Raw genomic sequence first — 24,842 nt, 5'->3', positions numbered from 1 at the left:
CAAGACCATTTCAGGCTGGACATAAGGAAGAATTTCTTTACTGTCTGAGCCCCCAGTGTCTGAAACAGCCTGCCATCGGAGGTGGTTCAGGCACCTACATTGAACACCTTCAGGAGCAAACTGGTTGCTTATCTTGCTGGGATCCTATGACCCCAGCTGACTTCCTGCCCTTTGGATGGGGGGGCTGGACTTGATGATCTCCCAAGGTCCCTTTCAGCCCTAATGTCTATGGAATCTATGAAATATATGTTTTTACAGGAGATATTGTATGTATTGCACTAGTCTTGGGATCTTGCCATAAACTCCTAAAATTGACAGATTTTTTTTTTTAAATCTGACTTTTTAAAATCAACCCATGAGGACTATTTTTCTGAGTTTTGTTCTACTTTTTCCCTCCTTTATATCTTCTGTACAAATGTAATGAAAATCATTATTTCATACAACTGAGTACTAAGTTTGTACTTCATGTCGACATGCTGTTTTTTTCATGGAAATGTGTACTTTGTTTTTTCACTGCAATGACTGATTCAGATTTCTGCTGCCTCTCTCAGATTATCCTTTCCCATGGTGCTGTGGCTGACTGCGCTGTTGTGGGCCTAGAGGATGCTTTGAAAGGTCACGTTCCATTAGCACTGTGTGTACTGAGAGATGGTGAGAGTTCATTTCTCTTTATTGACTTACATCTGGTGTCAGTGAGATTGTATAATATTGCTTAGTAGTAAAAGCTTTTGCAATTTCTCACCAGATGTAAAGATGGAAGAAGAGAAACTTTTGGAAGGGATCGTTAAATGTGTTCGACAGAACCTTGGTCCTGTGGCAGCCTTCCAAAAAGCAGTGTTTGTGAAACAGATACCAAAGACACGTTCTGGCAAGATACCACGTTCTGCTCTTTCTGCCCTTGTCAATGGCAACCCATATCAGGTAAACTAGAGAGGCTCTTTATCTAATGAATTGGCCACATCTTTTGATTCTTAAATTGTTTTGTTGTTGGCTCCAATTAACCTGCATTGCTGCTTCATTTTGTTGTTTTGCTTTCCCTTTATATTTTGCCTTCACAATTATCATGTCCAAGTCCTGAATATTTTTGTTCTTGATTACACCTCTGCAGTTGAGGTGTATGAATACGTCTACCATGCAGTTTGGTAATCCACTATCATATATTTGTGTACACTCTTTTCTTACAGATAACACCAACCATTGAGGATCCTCATGCATTTAAACATATAGAAGAAGTGCTGAAGAACAAATAAAAGTAACTGTTGTCCATCTTATAGTATATTGTACTCACAAACCTCCTAATGAACTGAATAGCGTTTCTATTCAGCAACACAAGATATTTAAAAATCTGAAATAATCTGGGGCTGTTTTTTTACTATAAAGCTGTTACTGTATTCTTTATCATGGACAGCAAAATATACTGAGTGTATAAGAGGGAAATTGTCATTTTTATTTTACTGGATGTTGAGATGTTTAACTATGCAATGGCAAAGAGTTTTAACAGCATCTTGGAAGGAAGGTCCATGAATTCATATATTTTAAGGCAAGAAAGGATATTAGATCCTGTAATCTGACTTCTTTAATCACAGGCTCTTGAATATTGCCTCGTGCCCCATCACTTGTAATTTGTATTTGCTTAAGGCATATCATTGGAAAGGCCTCCTAAATCACTTGGATTTAAAAATATCAAGAGATGGAGAATCCACCACGTAACTTGGTTGTTTTGTTGCAATAGAAAATCACCCTTACTGTTAAGAATTTGTTCCTTATTTTCAATTTAAATGGTCTGATTTCAGTTATTTTTGTGGCTTTCTCTGGTAGATTAAAGAGCACTTTAGAATGCTGCTTTTCTCAGTGAAGGCTCTTATACACTGTACTCAACTCCCCGCTCAATCTTCTTTTTGATAAGCTTAAACGCATAAGCTTCATAAGCCTCACTAATAGGCATTTTCTCCAGCTCCCAATAATGTTTTCCAGTTCCCTTTCCAGTTTCTCAACACCCTATTTAAAATATGGACAAAAGAACTGTCACAGTATTGTAGTATCCATCTCACTAATGCTGTATGCAGAGGTAAAATCATCCCTGATTACTCCTCCTTCCACAATTACCCTCTTTCCATGTCATCCAACTGAAAGGTCATTTTGTGGCTTTTGTCCACTATAACTCCTAGATTCTTTTCAGAGACTGCTTTCCAGTTAGCTTTGCATTTGGCTATGTTAAAATATATTTTGTTCAAAATGGTTTACCAGTTTACCAGGTGCTGCAAATCATTATGTACGGCTACCCTTCTCTCCTCACTATTTAATCTTCTGCTACTTTTTGTGTCATCCCCAGATTTTTATCAGAAATGATTTCAAATACTGGATTTCCAGATAATGAATACAACTTGTAGAATTGTATCCAAATTAGTTTTTTTTACCTCTGCTGAATTTTGTTAGTATCACCACATTTTAGAGGGTGCACCATTAACAACTATTTTTAAATCTACCAAATAGCTGGTTCTTATCCTAGTTAATTGTTACTATGTGCTTCATTGATTTTATGTAGTGCCAATTTTTTAATCACCATGTCATGCACTAAGTCAGTTATCTTACATCATGCTGTTACATCTAAGCCGCTACCTTTATTAACCAAACTTGCCATCTTATCAAAGAATAAAATTAAGTTTGTTTGGCAGGACCTATTATTTTTCCATAAAATCATTATAATTGCATTAATTACATTTCTGTGCTTTCATTCTTCATCAATTGAATTTCATATCACCTGTTCACTGTTTTGCCAAGGACTGACATTAACCAGCCTGATTTTTACTCTTGGTACATTTAGTACTGTTTTAGTTTTCTAGAACTTCCCCAGTATTCCAAGATTGATTAAGAGTTCACATCAGTGGTCCAGTGATTTCATCATTTAGCTCTTTAAAGGTTCTTGGGTACCAGGTTAGGCTGATATACAAATATGCATCTGTAATGGATGATTTTAACATCCTCTCCTCCTTTATTACTAAGAGAATAGAAAGTACTTTTATCATCTCCAGGGTGTACAAGCATCTTGTTCTGCTTTTTGCAAACACACAATAGAAATATTTTTGACTATTCTTCCCTTCTGTGCATCATTAACAATATTAACATCCCTGCCATTAACAGGGATATAAAATTACTGGATTTCTTTATTCTAATAAACTTGAAATGTCCCTTTTTAGTGTCTTTAGCCCTGCAAGTCACAGTTGTTTTCTAAGTCTTTAGGTTTCTTTACCAATTTATGTTGTACAACTTTTGAATTAAATCAGTTGCTTTTTTGTTTCCTCTTTTCCCCCATTATATGGAATTATATTTAACTGGTGCCTTCACTTTGCTACTGAATCAGCATGGGTTTTTATTCAAAGTTGTTCTTTTTTCTTGCTTCTGGAATTGCAGCTCTTTGACCAAAACGTTTGTGGTGGAAGATACTCATTTGTCTATTTCTTACTTTAAGGTTATTTTACAGGTGAGAGAGGAAAAAACTCAAAGCCTTTTAAGACCATATGTCTTCCTAAATATTGCAGCTAGAGCTCATACAGAAGCTTTGTGCAGTGATTTCTTTGATTTGACTTGGGTGATTTTCTTTGGTTTGTGTTATACAGGAGGTCAGACTTAGGCTTCTGGCCTTAAAGTATATGAAAATCTGTTTATGACTGACCCTTGTTTTATTGTTAATTGTAATAGTGTTGAATAAAAAACTATGATGTGGAAACCTGTGTTAAAGATGGACCATCTGCTTACACTCTGAATTTGCTCACCTCCTTAATTTATGTCATTCTTATGAAAGGGATAACCAGCTGGTATCGGTCTGTACTGTGCCATGTAACCACATCCTTCAACCTCATTGTGACTTTATATGACCAAAGGTGTTCCAGAGTGCTGAGAGTTTGCTTGAGTGACTTTATGCTTTTGGGAGATCCTTAGGTGTTAAAGATGCTCAGCATATCACCAGATGGATTCCATACCACTGTAATTTGCTGCTTTACTGTCAGGTACTGTCTTTTCACTGCATGATGCATTTAATAACTTGTTATTCTTTTTAGATAAAAAATATACAGAACATCAGGGGAAAAGGTTTTTAGAAAGCAAAACAAGGGAGTCACTATATATTAGTGTCTCCAGTCACTTTCCTGATCTTCACACTCAAAAAGAATACTATTAGATTTAAAGAATATTTATATACATAATGAGAGGACCCATTGTTTTTTTCAATCACAATATCTTCTCAAAGGCAAACATCCAGAAAGACTGGTGTCCTCTCCTGAGTAAAGGTATCAGATGCCAGAACCATTGACACATGCATTTAACACAACAGTTAATTTTCATAGCCAAATAAAGTGACAGGCTATAAGGGGTTGGAAGTAGTGAAGAATAATTAGGGTGATTCCCATTCAAGTGCCCTGCTGGGCTATGAGCACTTTTCAGGGCTGGAGTCATAGGCCATGTTGTCATGGCACCCTCAAATACACCATGCAGCACTTTGTATATTATTCCCCACCTCCTAAACAGAAGGAGCGTAACCAGACTGTGTAGTTCTAGGGCAATGTGGGTAAGCTAACTGGCATTGTCACTTGGCAGTGGTAATTAGCAGGGATCTGGGTTTTCCATTTCCCACAAAAAATGGAGAAAACCACGGATTTCCCATTTTTTATCAGAGAAAACAGGATTTCACCTTTTAACAGAGTAACCTGTGGATCTCTCACTTTTGCAAAAAGCTCTTTCAGGCTGGCTGAGTTCCAGCCTGCAAGAGCTGATTAGAAAAAGGGTGGAAAAGCCCCACCCCCCTGGAGGGGGAGGGAGAGCAGGTTGGGTGGGGCCTGAGGGTTTTAGTCAAGTCTTGGGTCAGGCTGTATTTCCTTCTGGAGCCTGTGAAGTGGTAAGTGGGGCTTGCAGGGGGCTGGGCGTTGCCAGGCAGGGCTGGGGGAGAAGCTGACTGGGGGTTGAGAGAGTGGGGAGGTTTGCAGCTGGCTGGGAGCAGGTGGGGTTTTGCAGCCAGTTGGAGTTTTCAGCTGGGGGGTTTAGAGCCAGCTGGGAGGTTTGGAGCTGGTTGGGAGCTGTGGGGGTTTGTAGCTAGCTAGAGATTTGCAGCAGGTTGCGGGGTTTTGCAGCCTCCCTGCCAGAGTGCCTGGCCCACTGCACATGGAAACCAAGCGGTGCTATCGGGCACCGAGCTTGTCTCCTCCATATGTGGCTTCCCTTAAGAGCCAATAGCACAACTCACAGTCCACATGCAGTTGGCCCAGGGGACACTCCACATCTTCATCCTACCCCTCCCCACTCCCTTAGCCTCAGGCAGCAGCCAATGGGAGTGTGTCCAGTACCCACACATGCATGCACATACAACTGCATACACACATGCACACCCATAGATGTGCAAATGGGTGCATACACATGTATACATGCACAGATGCACACATGAAAGAGGGGTACCAGGAGGGCTGGGGATACTGTAGGGGTGAGTGAGGGACACTAGCAGCACCAGGGGGGCTTTGGAGGGCCTTTAATCATGGATTTGGAGGTTTTTATCAGATAATTTGCAGTTTTTTATCAGAGAAAACCAGGATCCCTGGTAATTAGTTTGCTCTCTCCACTGTTTAGCGGTAGCTTATCCTGTTTCCAGTTGGTGGGGAGAAGGTCATTGCCTTTTAGGGCTGTGTGAAATTTCAGCAGCTGTTTTGCTTCAGAGGTGTTTTGGCCCATTTTGGCACCCAAAACACCAAATCTGAAATGAAAAGAAAGGCTCCAAAACATCTCCAAAATTAAACAAAACCATCCATAACATTTTGGAAATGTTTTGGATGTTTAGGAGCTGGGCTTGTAGGGAAACAGAAACTTAGAAGAGGGAGAGGGAAGAGGGGCAGAAGGACTGCTCTGATGTTGACATCTGTAGCTGACCAGTATCTGTGAGCTGTCCCTGAGTGCTCTGGGAGAGGGATTACAGCTTGCTGTCATCCTGCATGCAGATCTGAGGACCCGTGTCCTCTGGAAGGAGTCTGGCACAGACCCGCAGCCCTCCCTGAGGGTGTGGGCCCCCAACTCTGTGTGCAGGACGACAGCAGGCTGTTGCTGCCAGCTGGGGCCAGTGTCAGCACCCGAGTCTGCTTGGTGCAGCCTGCACTGAGCACAGCCGGGGGACATGCAGGAGAGGCCCCCATGGCTGCTCAGCCTGGCCATATTCCCTGCCCAGTCTACCAGCGCTGGACCCATGCCATGTGACAGCTGCTGTGTGGGTGCCAGGTAAGGGGGGCGACCCCAATGCCCCACACTGTGCGAAGGGGCTCTGCCATGAGTGTCCAGAGGCCCCAGTTGCCAATCCTGCATCCAGTGAGTACAGGGCTTTTTTTTTTTTTTTTTTTTTTTTTTGTGCCAGGACTAGGCTGGGGCCGGGCGGGGGATGGTGCCAGGCAGGGCAGCCATGGGGGCTTCTCCCGCAACTCCCTTTGTCCAGGGAGAGGAAGACACAGCTGGAGGAGCTGCAGGAGAACCTGCAGCCACTTGGCTGTGCCAGCCTCTCCCCTGCCGATCCGAATATCTGAAACAGCATTGAAACGCCGAACAGATTCGGCCGAATTGAAACAGAGTAGTGATCCAAAACACTGAAACAAATAGCTTTCCTCTGAAATGGCTGAATCCGAAATCGAAATGAGACGTAGCCATTTTGCATAGCCTTATTGCCTATGCTGCATGCATGTTTGAGGGTGGTACTAGTGGGCATGGGAAGCTTGCAGTATGGATTTTCCTCAGAGTTTCATCTTCTGCAGACAGTCTTGAACCAAATAATGCATTAATGAGCTTGGCACCAAATACAATGGAACAAACCACTATATTTATTACATAGAATGAGCAGAGTCGTATATCCCATAGTAATTCAGTGTTTGAGTCCATACTATATTTAATGCTTGACCAGATATTCATATAATAAAATAGTCATCCTGATGGGGTGGTCATTTTGGGAGAAGCCGGACAATATAGGCAGGGCCAAGCTGCAGGGCTATCCTCTTGTGTTAAGACATCAGAATAGGGTGAAATAAAACTTAAGTGAAGGCTAAGTTTATTGCACCAGATTTGATTTTTCCTTCATGAGCAGAGTTAGGGTACACAGTCGCACACTGTAGCTCATGTGAGTGATGTCTTTCATCTGAGTAGTAAAATTACTCATCTGCAGTACTGCTTGCAGAATCTGATGCTTATTTTTCTCCAGTTTGGTTATCCAGTTACCATTTTGTTGCTTTGTAGATGTTCTGTTGTAGTTACCAAGACATTAAATATCATTATGAACATTTATAGCTTTGGAAGGAAGACACAGATGTTCTATGGAAAGCTCTAGTGTTGTCTGCCTTCATTTCATTAACGAACATTAAATCAAGTGATCTGCCTAATGCAGAGGGAACAAAGAGCTACTGGAGCTTTCCTTCTCCAAAGCATGTAAGCTTGGAGTTGCACACATGCTCAAAACTTAAATTACTGGCGCTGACTTTAAAACTAGAGGATTTTACAATGGATGTAGCAGCTGTAGGTAGAAGCTAAGAGCCTTACTCTGTGTTTTTCCCTGTATCTTGTTACTTATATTTGTGCAAAGTTCATACAAAATGCTAACTAATCAAGTGCTGAATACTTTTCTGGTTATGCAAAATTCACTATTATAAACAAGATTTTGCCTTTTCTTTGTTAAATCAAATAAGACTGTTTTTGCCTGGTATTAGATATGCAGGTATTTTATCATGGGGACTGGAGGAACATTCAGGATTTGAACGTCAATTGCTTTCTGGTGTAATAAAAGTAAAGGATGTTTAAAAGTATTTTATATTTTTATGGAGTATTTATTAAATAATGTTTCTAAATTGTCATGCAAAAAATCCATGAGAGGGGGAAAAAGAAAAACCTTGTGAGTAAAACCTTGTGAACAAGAATTCAGGGGCCCAGGGCTCATTTCATAGATCCATCCATCTGGCAATTCCCACTCCATTTTCCCCCACCAGAAAAATAGCAGTAATCCCTTTCTTTCTCTTCCTTATCTATTTCCAGCTCTTTGGGGTGGGACTGTCTTGTACCATTATATGTACAGCTCCTGCAACTGCATACAGTCTTTTTTCTATCTTCCCAGACCTCCTTGAACTTAAAGATCTTTAGAGAGGGAATTTGGTCAGATTGGCAATTGGATTTGTATCTTTTCATCCTGGAAAGCTAAACTAGATATTTCTGAGCTTTGTATTGAAAAACATCATCATCATCTGGCTTTGAGTGCTTTATGTGAGCAGATAAGCCCTTTAATGGATATAAACATTCAAGCACCAGGCCCTAGGGTGGAATCTGCAGCCCTGAATTAGATTTCATATACGGTGAACGAAGCAGAATGAGATCTAAAACAACTAGTGCACCAAGAAGAGAGCTCATCTAGAGCATGAAACTCTGAGCACAAGGGTGTATGTGTATTCCCTGGGGAATGTCTGTGCCACGTGTGCTCTGGTGCATTGCAAGTTACCCTGGGTAGAGCAGGGGAGGCTGGGGCTAGCACTGTTCTGGCCCCAGCAGCCTTATCTGGGGGCCTGGGGGCCTCCCTGGGCTGTAGCAGTAGCAGTCTTACCACTGGGAGCTGGGCCAGCAGCCACAGTGTGGCTCTGGCTGGCCAGGCTTGTTTTGAGTGGCACATGCTGCCCCCATGTATGCTGCTCTGCTTTTTTTTTTTGCACAGGTTTTTTTTTTGATCCCTGGATATCAGTGTGGAGAACAGCTGAACACACGGTATTTGGTGCCACAGACGTATCTACAGAGCCACATGCTGCATAACAGCACCTCTCTGGATGTGGCCCAGGAGTTCTTTCACCCAGGTGAGTGCCCTTACCCTTGCCATACCACCTTCTTCCCCACTGAAATTGTGTCACTGTGTAGAAAAAGGTTAATATGAACAGATCCATGGGACAGAACCTGACCTTGTGGAAATGAGAGTTGTGGGTTTGATTCCCCTCAATCCCCTTGAATGCAGTGAACGAAAGATTGGTGAGTGTCCATACTGTGAGAGCTCCAACATATTGGTATGAAGTATAATTTCCTCCAGTCATTCAAGTACTTTGGACTGGGAATATGGCAAAGTAGGCTCTCCAGCCTAACAGAGAGGCAGCTGTCATAGCAGCAGGCGAGTAGAAAAGGCATTGCTTTGCACATGCTGCCTGGGCAATTCTACCAAATGAGAAAGGGGAAGACCAGGGGGAAATCATTGCTCCCATTTGTAGGATGCTTCCCCAGCTCATTTGTGGGCCAGACTCCTTGTATTTGAAGTGAAGTCTGGCATGCAATGTCACAAGAATGCAGGAAGTAATTTTGCCAGAAAGCTAGAGGTTTTTACTGACACTATGGTAGGTGCCAACCAACAAAATTAGCTCTTGAAGGAGCTGGAAATTACTCTGCAGAAGGTAGACCCCTACCATTGTGGAGTCCAAGGTGATGACTCCTGTGAACTCAAGCCCTTGCACAGGGATCATATTTGACCTTTGTCTGTTTACCAACAGTCCCAGAGTATAAGAGAGCCTCAGCACTTTGACACTTGTTTCAAGGATGTCCTTCTTACCAGCCAGTCATCTAAAGTCTGAGATGTGGGGTAACCATCAGGAGAACCTTGGTGAAGTCTTTAGGGAATCATCAAGAGGTCAAATGACGGGACTGCAAACCCATAATGCTCCTGTTTTGACACACCACACATTAGATATGTTTTTTTCTGTGAGGGTTTGATGACAATGTGGAGATAGGTGTCGTATAAATTTAGAGAGGAAGACTAGTTTGCCTCCTGCAGGGATAGTATAATGGCTACCTACATAATTACTCTGAATTTGATCATGAAAACTGAGCTTCATTAAGACCAAGATAGGATGCAATCCCCTTATGAACCAATAAGTAATTACTGCAAAACCCCCATCTCTAAGACTTTTTTCCCCTGAAGACCCTTCCTCTCCACAAGAGCAAGCATCAGTCCCCTGTTGGAGAATCCTGTGAAAAGGTCCCAGAAAAAGAACTGAAAAGGGGAGAAGGGATGTGAAGCGATGGCGAACTGAATGGTATGGTACATCCAGTGTGTCGTATTCAGAACCTACTGGTATTACTGTAATGTGGGCCTGTCCATATTGCTAATGAGCTGGGCAGTTTTTGAAGGGAGAGTAAGGGGAGCAAGCTACTGAATTGGAGTGCAGGTATCTCTCACTATCTTGTCTGCTGCCTAATGGTGTGCTCTGAAGCAAAGAGTGAAGTGAAGGAATGCTTCTGGTTATGTAACCATTAATATAATTTGGGTGATTCTGAGGACAAGTATATCATAAGAAAAGGAAGACTATGGAGTATGACTTTGGGCGGAATATGGCTGATACTGCAGCTTCCTTGTAGGATCCAGGGACTAGTCTTTCAGGGCACACAGAGCAGCTCTGGAGTCATTAAAATTGTGTAGCACTTCACTGGTTTTAACACTAATCTAATCTGACAAAGAGAATTAGGTAAAAATCAGTGTGGTAAAAATCAGTGTGGAGGTTAGCAAAAGGATACACTTTTTATGATGATCAGGTCCAAATGTTTCAGCTCCTTTCATAGTCTAGAAAAATGGCCCAGTCTTCTCATTGACAGAATAATCATCCAAGGAGAAGGATGGGGGACAAACATAGAAGATGCAGGAGCTTGATATTTTTTGTCCTCCCTTCTAGAAGTTGGTGCCAAATGCGAAGGATTTGGGCAACATGATGCATCAGATCAAATAAACATAGGGTTGGAAAGGATCCTGAGTGTCATCTGGTGCCCAGATTTGTGATTCACTATTCCTATACCATATCAGGTAGATATCTATCTAGTGTCTTCTTACAAACTAATGAAGAAGATTCTGAAACGACTCTAGGCAATTAGGTCCATTGTCCTACTAATCTACTTAGGAAATTCTTCCTGAGATCTTGTTTAAATTTGTTTTCCTTTAGTTTAACACCATTTCTACCTGTCCTGCCCTCTTCAGGTAAGGGAGAACAGTATTTCTTCTTTACAAGAGCCTTTCAAATATTTGAAAACTGCTGTCGTAGTTCCCCTTAATCTCCATCTCTTTAAACTCAACAAATCTAGTTCCTTCTTCCAACTTTTCTATTGCTCATGTCTGCTTCAGTTTCTCTGCATTGTTATTTCAACATGGTACCCAGAATTGGACACAACAATCCCACTGAGGCCTAAGCAATGCCTTTTTGTCTTGCATCTAATGAGTTTGTTAAGCAACCAAAAACTACTTTTTATTTGCAGCAGCAAATTAATGAGTGGCCCTGGAATCATCCATTTGTTGGAAGAGTGAAAGAACAATGGTTTCTTCCAGGAAGGAAAAATGAAGAAGGGAATATGCTCCTACAAAATAGCCACCCTTTAGGATTTGGACAACCCTCCACATCTAGGAAATGAACAGCATCTGACCTGCAATAGTCTGGGATGTTGAAGATAATGTACACTAAATGGAATGGCTAAATGTATCCCAATGGACAGGGCTAAGTTGTAGAACACAATACCAGTAAGAACATGTTGGAAGGTGAAGTTAGGATGCCTAAGGCTACTGAGCCAGAAACAAGGAAACCACTTTGGAAAACAAGGACTGCCCTTTTGACAACACTGTGGCTTTTGAGCCATTGCCGTGGACAAATATATATAGCATCATGCTCAGCATGAGAACTATGACAAGACAATGCCTATAACCGCTGTCATTGTGACTGGCTCTAGAACTGATACCAAGGCTGTTGACATAACTAGATATGGTGATGGTGGGAGTGGAGGGATCACAGTAGGAGCTTTATCAGGATTGAGGAGGGTTGAGAATATCCATTCCAAGAGTAGCATGGAATACATGATGGATGCCTGGGGAGATGATGCTGGGGAGTGAGGCAGAGTTGATGTACAACTAGATGAAGCTAGAACTAGAGATATTTACACTGGAGTGGAAACTGGCACACACGGTTGCTCCAGGGAGGAGATCTGGAAAAACATCTCAGCCACTTGTCCTTGGTCTTTTTGTCAGTCAGTTGAGAATCCCTGCTGGGAGCTGGAAAATGACATTGGAGCACTGGTGCCAATGCATCTACGAGCTTCAGTATTTTTTGTACAGGACTGATGTCTTCGATGAGCAAGGCACTGGTACAGCAGGTGTCCTTGAGGATTCATCTACGTTTTTAATGAGTTAGTTATGCAATGGGCCGTCAGCCAAAAATAATTGTTTAATGACAATTGTTTTGCTAATATAACATTTAATAGAATTATACTGTTCCACTGTTTTGTATTTATGCCGGCGTTTGGAGTTTGTGAAACATGAAAGGTCCTTTGCAAAAAAAACAAATCAGTGGTAAAAAGAGGGCACTGACTGCACACAAGTGCTGTCCTATAACAAATGTATTATAATTATCATCAAGAATGGTAAGAAGGACTTTCTCCAAACAAGTGTCAAATAATCTATAGGCGTCTAGGTTGTAGCTGTGTTGGTCTAAGGACATAGGCAGATAAAGTTCTTTGGGTGAATCTGATATCTTCTATTAGACCAACTTAAATAGCTGGAAAACAATTATTAAACAAGCTTTCAGGTTCAAAAACCCTTCATCAGGCTAAGGAAGCTCCTGCAGTTGGTGTGTGCTCTTCCTGAATGGAATGAAAAGTAGAGAAGCCAGAGGCCAGGCTGGTATGCATGCAAGATAGACAGTCAGTGAAGATGTAGATTGAGGAGTCAATGGGTGAGAATCCTGATCCTCAAAGGAAATTTACAAAACACTTCCCAGCGACGAGCCTGTGAACTCCACTTCATCAACCTCCTGGATACTAAAGATCATGGACTGAATATAGACATTGGATTTATGACACATTATCATCTGCCTGACATCTGACTCCCCAGGTTACCTCTCCACTATTCATCCCCCTTCTCTCTTTCCTTCCCCCACCCCCAGCCTGTCTCTCACCCATTGACTCCTCAATCTACGTTTTCACTGCCTGCTGCCTTGCATGCATACCAGCCCGGCCTCTGGCTTCTTTACTTTTCATTCCATCCAGGAGGAGCACACACCAACTGCTGAAACTTCCTTAGCCTGACGAAGGGTTTTTGAACCTGAAAGCTTGTTTAATAATTGTTTTCCAACTATTTAAGTTGGTCTAATAAAAGATATCAGATTCACCCAAAGAATCTTGTCTTCAAATAATCTATAGTGAAGTTGTATCTTTTTGTCTTTATGGACCCTAGGAATGAGTTAGATAATATGATGAAACCACGTAATGCTTGACAATGTAGAAATGAGCCTGTGGAATTTGATCAGAATATGGCAGGCTTAGAATGGATTTGTAATTTTGAATTGCTGTCACATTCACAAGCATTTAATGTTTTCCTTCATTTTCCTAATTATTGAGAAAGGTGCTCCAGCTTGTCTGCAGAAGGGACTTAGAGACTCCTTTTAGAGGAGAGTACACAGCCATTTTTATGGGGTTTCTCTTGTTTGTTCTTCTTTTTGTCCAGAACAAAAATGAGAGATTTTGTTTGTTTGTTACAGATTTATGCCTAGGAATCTGCAATTGCAATTTTAGTTTATGGGGAGAGGGCTTTCTCATGCCCCTTCATAAACATTCTCTCTTTTCCCTTCTTTACTGTATGTCTTGCTTTTCTGCTGGTTCACGCAGATCATACATAAAAGTTGCAAACAAAACTGTAAGTACTGTGCTATAGAACTGATGCTCAAAAGCTACTACAACCAGTGACAATGTTGGTTTGCATTGTTTTACTTAGTGACATTTTTGTTCACTAAAATAATCAAAACCAGGGTCAGGGAACATTGATATCTCAGTTGGTTATGCCTGAGGAATTAACATAAGAAAGCTATGTCTTTATACGATCATCTTGTAGTCTTTACAGTTGATCAAATGCAACATAGCCTACAAATAAGCAAGTTTAGTGCTCCCTCATGTGGCAGACTGTTAACATTAATTTCATTTTGATATCTCAGGCTCCCTGCTAGTGAGAAAATCTGCTTATATCTAGGCTTGAGTGGTGCCAGTCATCCCAAACTACTTTTATGCTACTACATAACCATCTTTATAGACATCATAAACACAAATAGCACTGAATTTTTTTTTTATTTGACAACGGGGGGAGAAAAATCTGTCACCATCTGAATGACTGAAATTTGTGAAATGAAATTGACAATAAAACAAATGTCTATGTACGTGCAAACATTGCAGATCAAACTGCTAAAAGAAATAACTAAAAGACAGGTCTTGAGCTAGGATCAAGCAGCAGAAAATTAGTAAATAGGTAAATGACTAATAAGTAGGTCTTACTTTTGAAACTTCCCATATAAACAAAGAATAAACAACAATAACACCACCAAATAAAGCCACAGCAGGTAATAATTGCTCTTCCAAACTTCTATACACTATATGTTATCATTCTGTTTTTCAGTTATTTCCTCTGATAAAACTGACTTCTGTGAAGTCTCAGCAAGGCCATCTTGGCTAAAAGCATAACGATAGACAGGAGTCTGTCTAATGCCCTGTTATAATGAAGAAATGGTGGGTTTTGGCTTATTATTTTTATACAATTGGAGACTTGAGCATCAGATTCTCTACAGCAATTAGATATCACTGTCCAGCGCTGGCTGACATGTGAAGATCTTGGAACATAAAGGTGGCTCTTAGTAAAGCGAGGTTCTTCTTGGTCCACTGGTAACATAGGAGAATGTTTTGTTTTTTTAAACAAATTATTTTTCGATAATTGCTTTTGACCCTTGTAAACAGTTTTGGTATTGTTTTTAAAAGGAGAGCCATCACAGTGCTTCTCTATAGTTATCTGACATTTCTGTTTGCCTTTATAAGTCCATTTGGCTCCAGTTCCTGGTTAAATCATTCTATTATACATCAGAGGCAGGTGTTCAGCTTTAAATATTGACAGATTTTTAAGTAGGAACATGTTGAAGCTTCTAACTCTGCTAAACATATTCATTTGACTGTTACAATCAAAAAACTGTAAAAATGGTGGAATGGAAAGATACAAACAGTATTATTGACATTGTATCGTCAAGTGTTTGCACTGATACCCCATGTACCATAGATTTTATTTTAAAAAATCATATTTATATCCATTTACATAAGACTTACACTTTTTAAAAGAAATACATACACAGTAAATACGTAAATGTCTAGTATATTACAGTAGAACAGGTGGAACAATGTAAAAATGAGTGGCTCCATTTGATAAAAGCATTGGCTGCGCACTACTGCCTAATTTATGACGACAGAGATGCTTGTGGGGGGGGTCTTGTTTGTTTTTAAAATTATTAAGGTATTTCATTACTCTTCTTGAAACTAACCAATAACTTAATACATGAAAAGAACATCACATTTGTTTGCTTGAGAAACCTTTACGTGTTCTCTTCCCTATTACCCTGTTTTTCAAGAGAGTTTTTACTGCTCTTTCCTAAGATAGTGGTAGTGCACTTCAGGTAAAGTAGAAGAAAGAGATGATATCTAAAGAAAAAAATAAACAAGTATTAATTAGCAAAATTATTTTAAAATTCCTTTTTTGCCTAGACTAATTTTATGATGACACTACTGGGAATATAAAGCGTCATAGCATATTTCATTTTTCAGCATAAACTTGAATATTAGAGAGGAAAATGTGCATTTGTTGTTAATCTTTCATTGCTTTCTGGGGAAGAGAATGGAATAATTATAAAGCTTCACAGTGTTTAATCTAACATATGCTCAGCAGTTTTTAAACACTGGGTGCATCTTCATGTGTGTTATCATGCTTTAGTTAATGCACATTAAAGTAGGGCTAATGCGCATTAAAGCACACATAGACACACCCACTGAGATTTAAGTAAGCACTACATAAACAAATTTGAGCTTTGGTGCACTGTAGTTTGTAAATCTGTTTCAAGTCTTCAAAATATAATAATATTGTACTAACATATACTAATGTTCATGTGCTTTGTCTTGCCGGTAAAATCAGTTAAGGCTAGACAGGATACCAGCTCTACCCACTTCTACCAAGATGCAAAAGCTATTCCCATAAATGCAACCTAATTCACTGATGCCCTGTAGCTCTTTTCATTCACTGCCTTTTTTAAGGACTTTCAAATATCCTTAGCTTGATGTTAGAGATGTACCTTATAGGTACCCCTGCCTAGGCAGAGGGAAATATGTAAGGCCAGGAGGAAACAAAAACATCAGAGGGTATATGATGGCTACTTCCCTGAAAGGGATCAAGCCCTGGGTTCAAACCTGGACCTTTGTTCCCAACTGGGTAGAAATTTCTGTGCTGCTCTCCAGCCATTTTATCCAATGACTATTAAACGCAACAAGCTTCAGAAGGAGCAGTAAAGAGTATCCTGAACCCATGGCATGGTATGTATAACACCGTCCTGAAAACTCAAGAGAGGTGCAGGGTCATAGAGTCATAGAGAAGCAGGGCTGAAAGGGACCTCCACAGGTCATTTAGTCCAACCCCCCTACCTGAGGCAGGATCATTCCTATCTAAATCATCCTATACAGTCCTTAATCTAAACTCTTCATAAGGTTACTTCCCTGGGTAAAGAGGACCAAGAATCCAGGTCTCCTGCTTCTTGAACAAGTGCCCTTAATAATGACAAGGTTTAGCCACTGGAGCTAAAAGAATGGAAATTTCCTCCTGGCTTTTTTTGACCTGCACTCAGGTATGGATATATATGGTGTATGTATGGTATGGATATATATAGTGCATATTTGACTTGGCATGTTCAGCATGCTTACACACCCCACAGGGCAGAGGCACAGACAAAAAAAAAAAACCCAACCAGCCAGACATGCAGTTATATAACTGCCATTTAAGTGCATAAAGAGAAACTGGATTCTGTACATCTCCATAAAGTCCCATGGCACATTCCTTTTGTACCTTTCTATAGATTTCTATGAAACGGAACTGATGTAGTGATATTATAATGTCCCTTGCTCACAACTGTGTATGCTTATTGTGAACACACCTGTTCCAAAGACATTAAATTTAATGCTTAATTGCACTTCACAGCTAGTGTGACAGCATCACAAATGTAATCATGAGATGGACAACATATCACCATAATATCAGAAGGCTCTATGAATTCCATATGTGCTGCCACTGGCCTATTTGCAATAGTAAATGGAGGGGCAAGATCCACAATATTGAAAACCTTAAACATAAACTGTTCATCCTTGAGACACTGAACTCTTCAGCCATTTAGCCAACTCACAAAATCCCACAAGTTATTTTTATGACTCACTAAAATAAGGCTCCCATTCTCATGGTGGTCAGTGGACAAATTATAAAGTTACCCTGAAATTTAAGCACAAAAATATGTTTGGCTGACTCCAATAGCTTGAAAGAAGCAGTCTATAACAGAGTAAGGTGGCAGCATATTTTTAATGATTCCATAAACAGTTTTGAGCTAAGACTCATCAGCACTACTGACACATCAGTGACTTAGGTTGTATTTACAGTGAATAGCGTTCATCTGAGCACCAAAAGCAGCACAAGGCATGACTACAACAGCCTGCAATGGTCATGGACAATCTCACTTACTTGTCCTATGTAATATTGTGCATGTGGCTTTTATGTTGTTCTGACCTTCTGCCCCAGTCATATATGTTCATTACTAGTTTTTGCTGACCTCTTCTATATCAACACCAACACATGAATCCATCAATGTACTCATACCTAACTGATCCGTTGGAACAAGTCTTAATAAAAACAGTCTAGACACCAAAGTAACAAAGTCATTTTGCAACATCTTAATCTGGACTGGGTCAAGTGATCCTTTATCTTCTATAATGGGCACATCTACATATGAAATTAAGGTGAATGAACAGACTCCAGCGCATATCACATTGGAGTTTATTGCTCCCAGGTGCCATGTCTTCATGTGTGCACATTGGGCCAGACTGGAGGAGCCCTGGCTGCAAGGGAATCTGGGAGTCAGCCTGCCAGCCTAGGGCTGCTCTGATCTGGCTTAATGTACTGCGTAGGGGCTGGTGGGGGCACAAGGGTGCTCTAGTGTGGGGCTAGCTGGCAGGCAGCTCTGTACTGAAGTACCTTCATGCCCCAGCCAGTCCCATCAGTGTCTACACATGTGTTGCTGCACACTAAAGAATGCCACTTCAGGACAGTACTTGTATTGACAAGTACTAATCTCTGGTGGAGTTTAATTAGTTTCCTGTGGTCTAACAGGGCTGCACATGTAGACACTGAGACTTCACTATGGAGCTAATTAGGCAGCTTCACAGTGAATATCTCAAGTAGATACGTCTGCTATGTTATAACTTGGAAGAATCTAGGACCAGATTCCATTCTATTTTGTTTATTAGGTATGTAAATAGACTGAGGCCCCCTACATATGATCCTATTCCACGCTGCTCAAATCCCCAAAAACACTGTTAGTAAAAAAGGCGGGTGGGTCTTCCTCCTCTTTGCTGCTTTTTTTTTTGTGAGTGCATTCTCTGGAAGTTTAGTGCACCCTAGTCTGGTGTTTTCATTTGCCTCAAATACTGCTGAAACACTCACTCCTTTCTGTAGTCTTCCAATCACTGGCACGTTAGCTTAGATGTGAGCAGCCTCAAGAGAACAGAAGTTGTCCTTTGCTTTTCGGGGAATTCATTAGCTATGCAAGACAGATGTTCTACTGAAGGTAGGCCTGTGTGAAGCAGCAAGTATTCACTTTGGATTCAGATTCAGATTCGGCCAATTCAGGGAACGGTGATTTTATTCGGAGACTCAAATCACTGTTCTGATTCGATTCAGCCAAATCAGATCTGAAAGATTTGGTGCTGCTTTAGAGATTCAGCCATAAACTAAACAGCTGGTAAGTCTGTTGTGGTGGGCAGAGGGGGATGGATGGATTGGGGCTGGGACAAGCTGCCCAGTTGGGGCAGGCAGGGCACATTAGTTGGGGAGGTGGGTGCAGGATGTGAGCATGGCAGTGCTGGGAGCAGAGGCTCTGCTCTACTGCCACTTGCCCAGCCAGTGTGGGGGTGGGTTGGAGGGAGTAATGCAGGTGCAGCTGGCTCTGGGCAGAAGGGGGCAAGCAGCAGCAGGGCATAGCCCCCATTCCCAGTGCTCCCACACTCACATTCTGTGCTCTGCCACACAGGCTGGCAAGCACGCCCCCCTCAGCAGGGCAGAGTCCCCAGTCCCAGCACTGATGCGCCAGCACTGGGAGCGGCAATTAGGCCCTGCTGCCACTTGCTCCTTTCCACCCAGAGTGAGCCATGCCTGCATTGTCCCCCATCCTGTGCCAGCTGGACAACTGGCAGGAGGGCAGAGCCCCTGCACCAAGCACTGCTGTGCCCACATCAATGCTGTGAGCAGGGACTGTGCACTGCCACTGCTGGCCAGCTGGTGTGGAAGGTCTGTGTCCAGTCCCCCTTGCCTTGGGGTCCAAGCCTGGGCCCAGCCCTCTCCTCCCCCTGCCAGTTCAGGTCTGGACTTATTACTCTCCTGTGGTTTGGGTCCCACTGGTTCGGGTCCCAGCCCGTTCCCCACCGCTTTGGGTCTGGGCCCGTTCCCCCGCTCTCCCCTGCTGGTTTGCTGTCGGGTCTATTCCCCTCCTCCCCGTCAGTTCGGGTTCAGGTTTGGGTCCAGGCCTGTTCTCCCTCTCCCCCTGTCATTTTGGGTTCGGGTCTGTTTGCCCCCCTCCCCTGTTTTGGTCCAGACCCATTCTTCGCCCCCCAGGACTGGGCCCATTCTCCACCCTTTGGCTCTGGACCCGTTCCCCTTCTCCCCTGCACTATGCCTGTGAAGGAGCAGCTGGGCTCCAATTATCCCACAACCTGGACTGGCCAGGGCCCCAGTCACTGTGAATGGGGCCCTGGCTGGGCTGGGTCATGGAGCAATCAGAGCCCCGCAGCTCATCCAGGGGCATGGCCCATGGACCCCCAGTCTGTGCATGGGGCAAGGGTGGGCTGTAGCTGTGGGCTTCTGTTTTGTGCCTCATTGCCCCTGCATTGACAGTGGCACAGCGTAATGCCATGTGCTTTGTTGCCTGGCACGCCCAGTTGCGGGACTCACGTGGTGCCATGCTGCACTGCTGTCAAAGCAGCAGCAGTGAGGCAGAGAGCAGAGGCTGAACGCAGCCCGCAGCTGCAGCCCACCCTTGCCCCGTGCACAGACCAGCAGGCCAGGCCCCTGCCTTGGCTCCCTGGCGCCACACCCCTGAAGGAGCCACCAGGCTCCAGTTGCTCCATGACCCGGCCCTGGCTGGGCCTGGTCGTAGGCCAATCAGAGCCCAGCGGCTCGCCTAGGGGTGCAGTGCAGGGGAACCAAAGGCGGAGCATGTGCCCCGCTCCCCCGGCTCCTTCCATGTCCGGCCCCATATGCTCCCCTCATCTCCTGCTGCTTCACCCCACGCCGCCTCTCAGGAAGGGGGTGGGAAGCTTGCACGCAGCAGCTGTGGCTGCCACCCTGTGCCCCGTGCAGCCCCCACTTGTTGTCTGGCCATGTGCAACCACCTTCCCTGCCCACTCCCCTCCCTGGGCGGAGGCAGTCAGGGGCCTGGGAGTGGGGCAGGCAGTCAGGGGCATGGCACAATGGGGCAGGGTGGGATGTGCTGCTGTGGGCCCACACTACATAGCTGCTCCCCTCCTCTTCCTCCCTGCTGCCTCCTGCTCCCTGCCAGCTGTGGTATGGGGGCGTGCCGCACCTTCTGATAATGGGCAGCAGGGAGTGAAAGGTGACAGGTAGGGGAGCAGGTGCACCATGGTGTGCCACACCATATGGAAGCACCACATAGCAGTGCGCCATGAGGCCACAGCCCACGGCAGGGAGCGCCCTGCAGGTAGGGAGCATGCTGTGCCCCACAGCAGGCAGTACTCCATGTGCCACGCCCTGCAGCAGGGAGTGCACCATGCTGCATCCCTGACTGCCTGGCCCACTCCCTGGCCCCTGACCGCCACCACCTCTGCCTCCTCCTGTTTGTCTGTAACACCCTGGGCCAGTCAATCGCTGGCCCGCCCTGTGGACAGCACATGTGCAGTTGGCCCAGAGCATTACAGACATACAGACAGAGGCTTTTATTATATTAGAATGCACAAGTTTAACACTGTTAGGGGTGCAAATACCTACATATCATTCACAAAATAAACCCAGAGACTTCAAATAGGAGTTGATAGTATCAAAAACCTGGGGTGGTCTTTCTGAATTCTTTGCAACAGAAAAATTGCTCTATTACTTTCCTGTAGTCAAAAAATGTGTGAAAGGTAACAATTGGCATTTTCTGAGGGGTGTCTTGAGTGTAAGAATATTGAGAATGACTACTACTAACTTAAGCAATCCTCTCTGTCATACTCATTATTTCATGAAAAACAGAAAAACTTCAATAAGAGAAACTGAGATTGCCCCAAGGCAAAATACATAGGAGTCCCTGAGACGGGTGGAACTTTAGCATTTCCTCCTCCTGCTAGCCACCATAGGCAACTCTGTTCAACACACTGTTTTTTGTTGATCACTTCTTTAAGCACCCAAAGCTCTCCATGCATTGCAAAGGCAGCCTGGATATCTATCTCATGACCAGAGATTTCAATAGGCAGCAAGAACACCAGTGCTGAGCAGTATGACACCAAGGTCCTTTTGTGGATCTAGTGCTGTATTGCCTGGCATTACAACTGAAGGGTTACAAAAACAGCCATTGTATTTTTTTAAACCAGTTGTAAAATAAATAAATTTCAATAAAATACATTATATACAACACACAGGCATGTTAGGTAAGGGATAGCTATAAACCCAAACTCATGCTTCCAAAACCTTCAACTAACTACTATGCATTTTTATTCTATTGCTGTCTATAGACAGGTAAAATCAGCTACATGCTATGGTAATGAGGACTTTATAAATGTCTAAGATAGTCTGCTGAAAGTTAAGTAAATGAAAGGGAAAACAATGTTATTTAAGTTAGATTAGCATGAAATGGCAGCATATTGATGGAAGTGCTTGTTATCTTCATATTTTGCAAGACTGAGGCTTTGGTAGCAAATAGAATATTCCCATAGAGCTACACTTTACTCCATCTGACATTTATGCAGCTTGTACAGCAGTTGGGAAGATAAATGATGAAATTATTTAAGCAACAGGAACTAATGTATCAAATTGATCCATGATTGTGTCTGGTTCAATATCCTGACCACTACCAGGTGGACTGAGGCAGACATAAGAATACCAATAATGGATACCTTTGGACAACTTTACCCACAGGTTAAGTTTTGTACTAGTTTAGTTTAGGCTTACTACCACTTCATAGATATCCTAAATTGGGTTTATATTTCGTATTCAAAACAAAAATCTAATATATCTGTTCATTCTTATTAGTGTCATCTGTCAAGCTGTCTAACCCTGTGACACCAGAAACTTGTCAGGGAAAGGAACCATAGTGGCCTATGCTGTGTGCCTTTTTTCCTAATAAGCTAACTTTAGCTGCCAAGCATAGGTTCCCCCATACTAATACACTGCAATAACCAATGATTCCTGCCCAGTTCTCACAGGGGATGAATCTGGATGTCTCATGAAATATACTTTCCTTGATTATTTATCAGAACCTGTCTAACTTGAATTCCCTCTCCTGGAGGGGATGATCACAGTTTATCATGGGAAAAGCTGCTGGTTTGGACGGGAGGAGGAATAAAACCTGACATCTCTCAGACTAAACCTGAGAGCACTCCCACTCACCTAAGATAGTTTGTTTTGATAAAATAGACTTGCTGGGGGAACTGAGTTAGGTCGTCTATTCCGTGTTGGCTCTTGCTTGAGTAATGCCACTGAATATAGTGTACATTTATACAGCTTCCATGATGGCCTTTTATGAATACTCACAACAATTCAGTGCTGGCTTCTTTGCTAGCCTTGTCAACATGAGTATGTGCGAACTGTCGAGCTGTCTAACCTCTGCAATCGTGATGAAGCAACTGAAAATTGCAAAGACAAACATCTCTTTAGAATCACGGAGGCAATAATTTAATTAATGTTTACCCACTGGCAGGAAGGCTATTAAATTGCTATGTAGCTCCTTCTAGCCAACTTTATGGGTTTGATCTGATCCCTAAACTCATTGAGGGTTGCTACATGCTTGACGCACTGTTTAAATGTGGCTACCTCTAGTAAGACAACAATTTTTTAAAACTTACTGAGGCTTTTATTTTGTTCCAGACCCTAATGCACACCTGTGAGGCTGTGTAAATAATCATGATGTTCAAATCTCTGGACGGCAGGAAGTATGGTCCTGGGAAAGGAACCATGATTTAACAGAAAACAGACAACTACCTGGGGGTCAGGCAGACCTGAGGTCAATCCCAGTTCAATTCCCTGCCTCATAAAAGTGTATGGAGGGTAAGATCCATTAATGATTGTGAGATGTTCAGTTACTATGATGATACGGACCGTGGAAGCACCTAGATAGATAGTACTTTTATGCATAAGCAAACATGACTTTTGAAATTAATCCTTCTTACCCTGCAACTTTTTATCACTGACAAAAAAGTGCAGAATTAAAAGCATGTTCATGAGCAATGGAGCCAATGGAATACAGTGATGCAATTAGTAATTTACATCATTTTGCTACTATACGGTGAGGCTTTTAAAAAGCTAAGGCTCTTACAAGGACTCTGGATGGATGTTTTTTATACCAAGTTTTTAAAACTGTTACAACTAGGACTAACAAACTAGTTATTTCTAACACTCTTTAAAGTGAGAAAATTAGTAGCATAGTTATGCAGAACACAAATTCCACAAAGAATTACATGTTCTTTGGTGGTGAAATGAATGTTTAGCATGTCTTTTTATTAGTAAGAGGGCTATAAAGCAAAGTTAAGAATGGTCCTGGGTAATATTGTTATTAACTGAAATAACTTTTGCTGCCTCTTTACATTACCTACCAATATGGTCTTGATTAGCTTCAGTTATTCCATGGTTAAGCCTGGGTTTCAAATTAGACCATGGATATAAAGATCTCATCAAGAATAAGTGCAGAAAAACCTCATACCATCAGTTGCCATTTTTCGTGACTGCCCTGATGTTGTAGTTAGTCTGAATCCAGCTGGCAGTGTTTCTGAAGAGCCAGGCATCATGCTGATTCCATGTACCTCACGTGGAGGAAACTGTCTTCGCCAGGAAGAGCCACGCCTGAAGTTCTTGTCATCACTCTGTCAGTACAAAGGCTTGTATTAAATAAAACTAAATGAAATTAATTATTATTTGCTGGGACAGGGGCTTTTTTCCTACCTGTTAAGTTTATTTTTGAGCAAATACATTGGAACATATTTCATTTTATTCAGTAAGAAGAATGCACTTTGGAAAAAGACTTGTAAAAGCAACTGCTTTAGCACTTAGAAATACTAGAGGGAAAGGTTTAATTTAAATCTTGATGTTCTTGTCAGTTTTTATTGCCTATTGCTGTAGAACTATCCATAAAAACAGCTGCCTACTGAATTGGAAGGTGGGTATGTGAACAGTATGTGAATATGTAAGTATATGTGAACATTTGAAAAGGTATTTTTTCATAAAATAATAGTGGAATTAAGTGTTTAGATCTAAAAGCAGTGTTTAGTTAAATTTCAGCTTGTCACTTTTATTTTAACAGTTGAATCTGATTCAGAAATTTGGCTCCAAACGGGCCCCATCACCTGACGACTCTCCCAGCCCTGTTAAAGGCTGCCCCGCATGACCCCAGCGTCCCTGGTTTAAAAAAAAAAAGTGCCCCGCATTCATCGGCTCCAGGGGGGGGGGGGCAATCCCCACTACCCCCAACAGCCCCGCGCTGCATGGGGAGCTCTGTCACAAGCCCCTATCCCTTGCCTGCTCTTCCAGC

The 24,842-nt window shown here is 42.4% G+C and overlaps 2 protein-coding genes across 12 annotated transcripts in view; one reads left to right on the top strand and one right to left on the bottom strand.

Moving 5' to 3' along the window:
- The window catches only part of ACSS3 (acyl-CoA synthetase short-chain family member 3), a 178,383-nt gene extending 174,327 nt beyond the window's left edge, over positions 1-4,056 (top strand). For 2 of the 4 annotated variants that reach the window (XM_019543148.1, XM_019543147.1), the window contains 3 exons: positions 552-651; positions 746-921; positions 1,185-4,056. In XM_019543148.1, coding sequence (XP_019398693.1) covers positions 552-651; positions 746-921; positions 1,185-1,250 — 342 coding nt within the window. In that variant the 3' untranslated portion in view covers positions 1,251-4,056. Of the gene's footprint in view, positions 1-551; positions 652-745; positions 922-1,184 lie in introns of those variants that run through there. The other 2 variants (XR_002102507.1, XR_002102506.1) reach the window with 2 other exon arrangements.
- Positions 4,057-14,099: 10,043 nt separating this feature from the next.
- The window catches only part of PPFIA2 (PTPRF interacting protein alpha 2), a 581,389-nt gene continuing 570,646 nt past the window's right edge, over positions 14,100-24,842 (bottom strand). For 7 of the 8 annotated variants that reach the window (XM_019543139.1, XM_019543142.1, XM_019543143.1 and 4 more), the window contains 3 exons: positions 24,018-24,177; positions 22,853-22,944; positions 14,100-15,507 (listed from right to left, as the gene is read on the bottom strand). In XM_019543139.1, coding sequence (XP_019398684.1) covers positions 22,886-22,944; positions 24,018-24,177 — 219 coding nt within the window. In that variant the 3' untranslated portion in view covers positions 14,100-15,507; positions 22,853-22,885. The remainder of the gene's footprint in view (positions 15,508-22,852; positions 22,945-24,017; positions 24,178-24,842) is intronic. The other variant, XM_019543141.1, reaches the window with a different exon arrangement.

This window comes from Crocodylus porosus, unplaced genomic scaffold (genome assembly GCF_001723895.1).
Source record: "Crocodylus porosus isolate Cpor-Errol unplaced genomic scaffold, CroPor_comp1, whole genome shotgun sequence".
NCBI classification, from domain to species: Eukaryota; Metazoa; Chordata; order Crocodylia; family Crocodylidae; genus Crocodylus; species Crocodylus porosus.
This window is presented reverse-complemented; position numbering and strand designations above follow the sequence as displayed.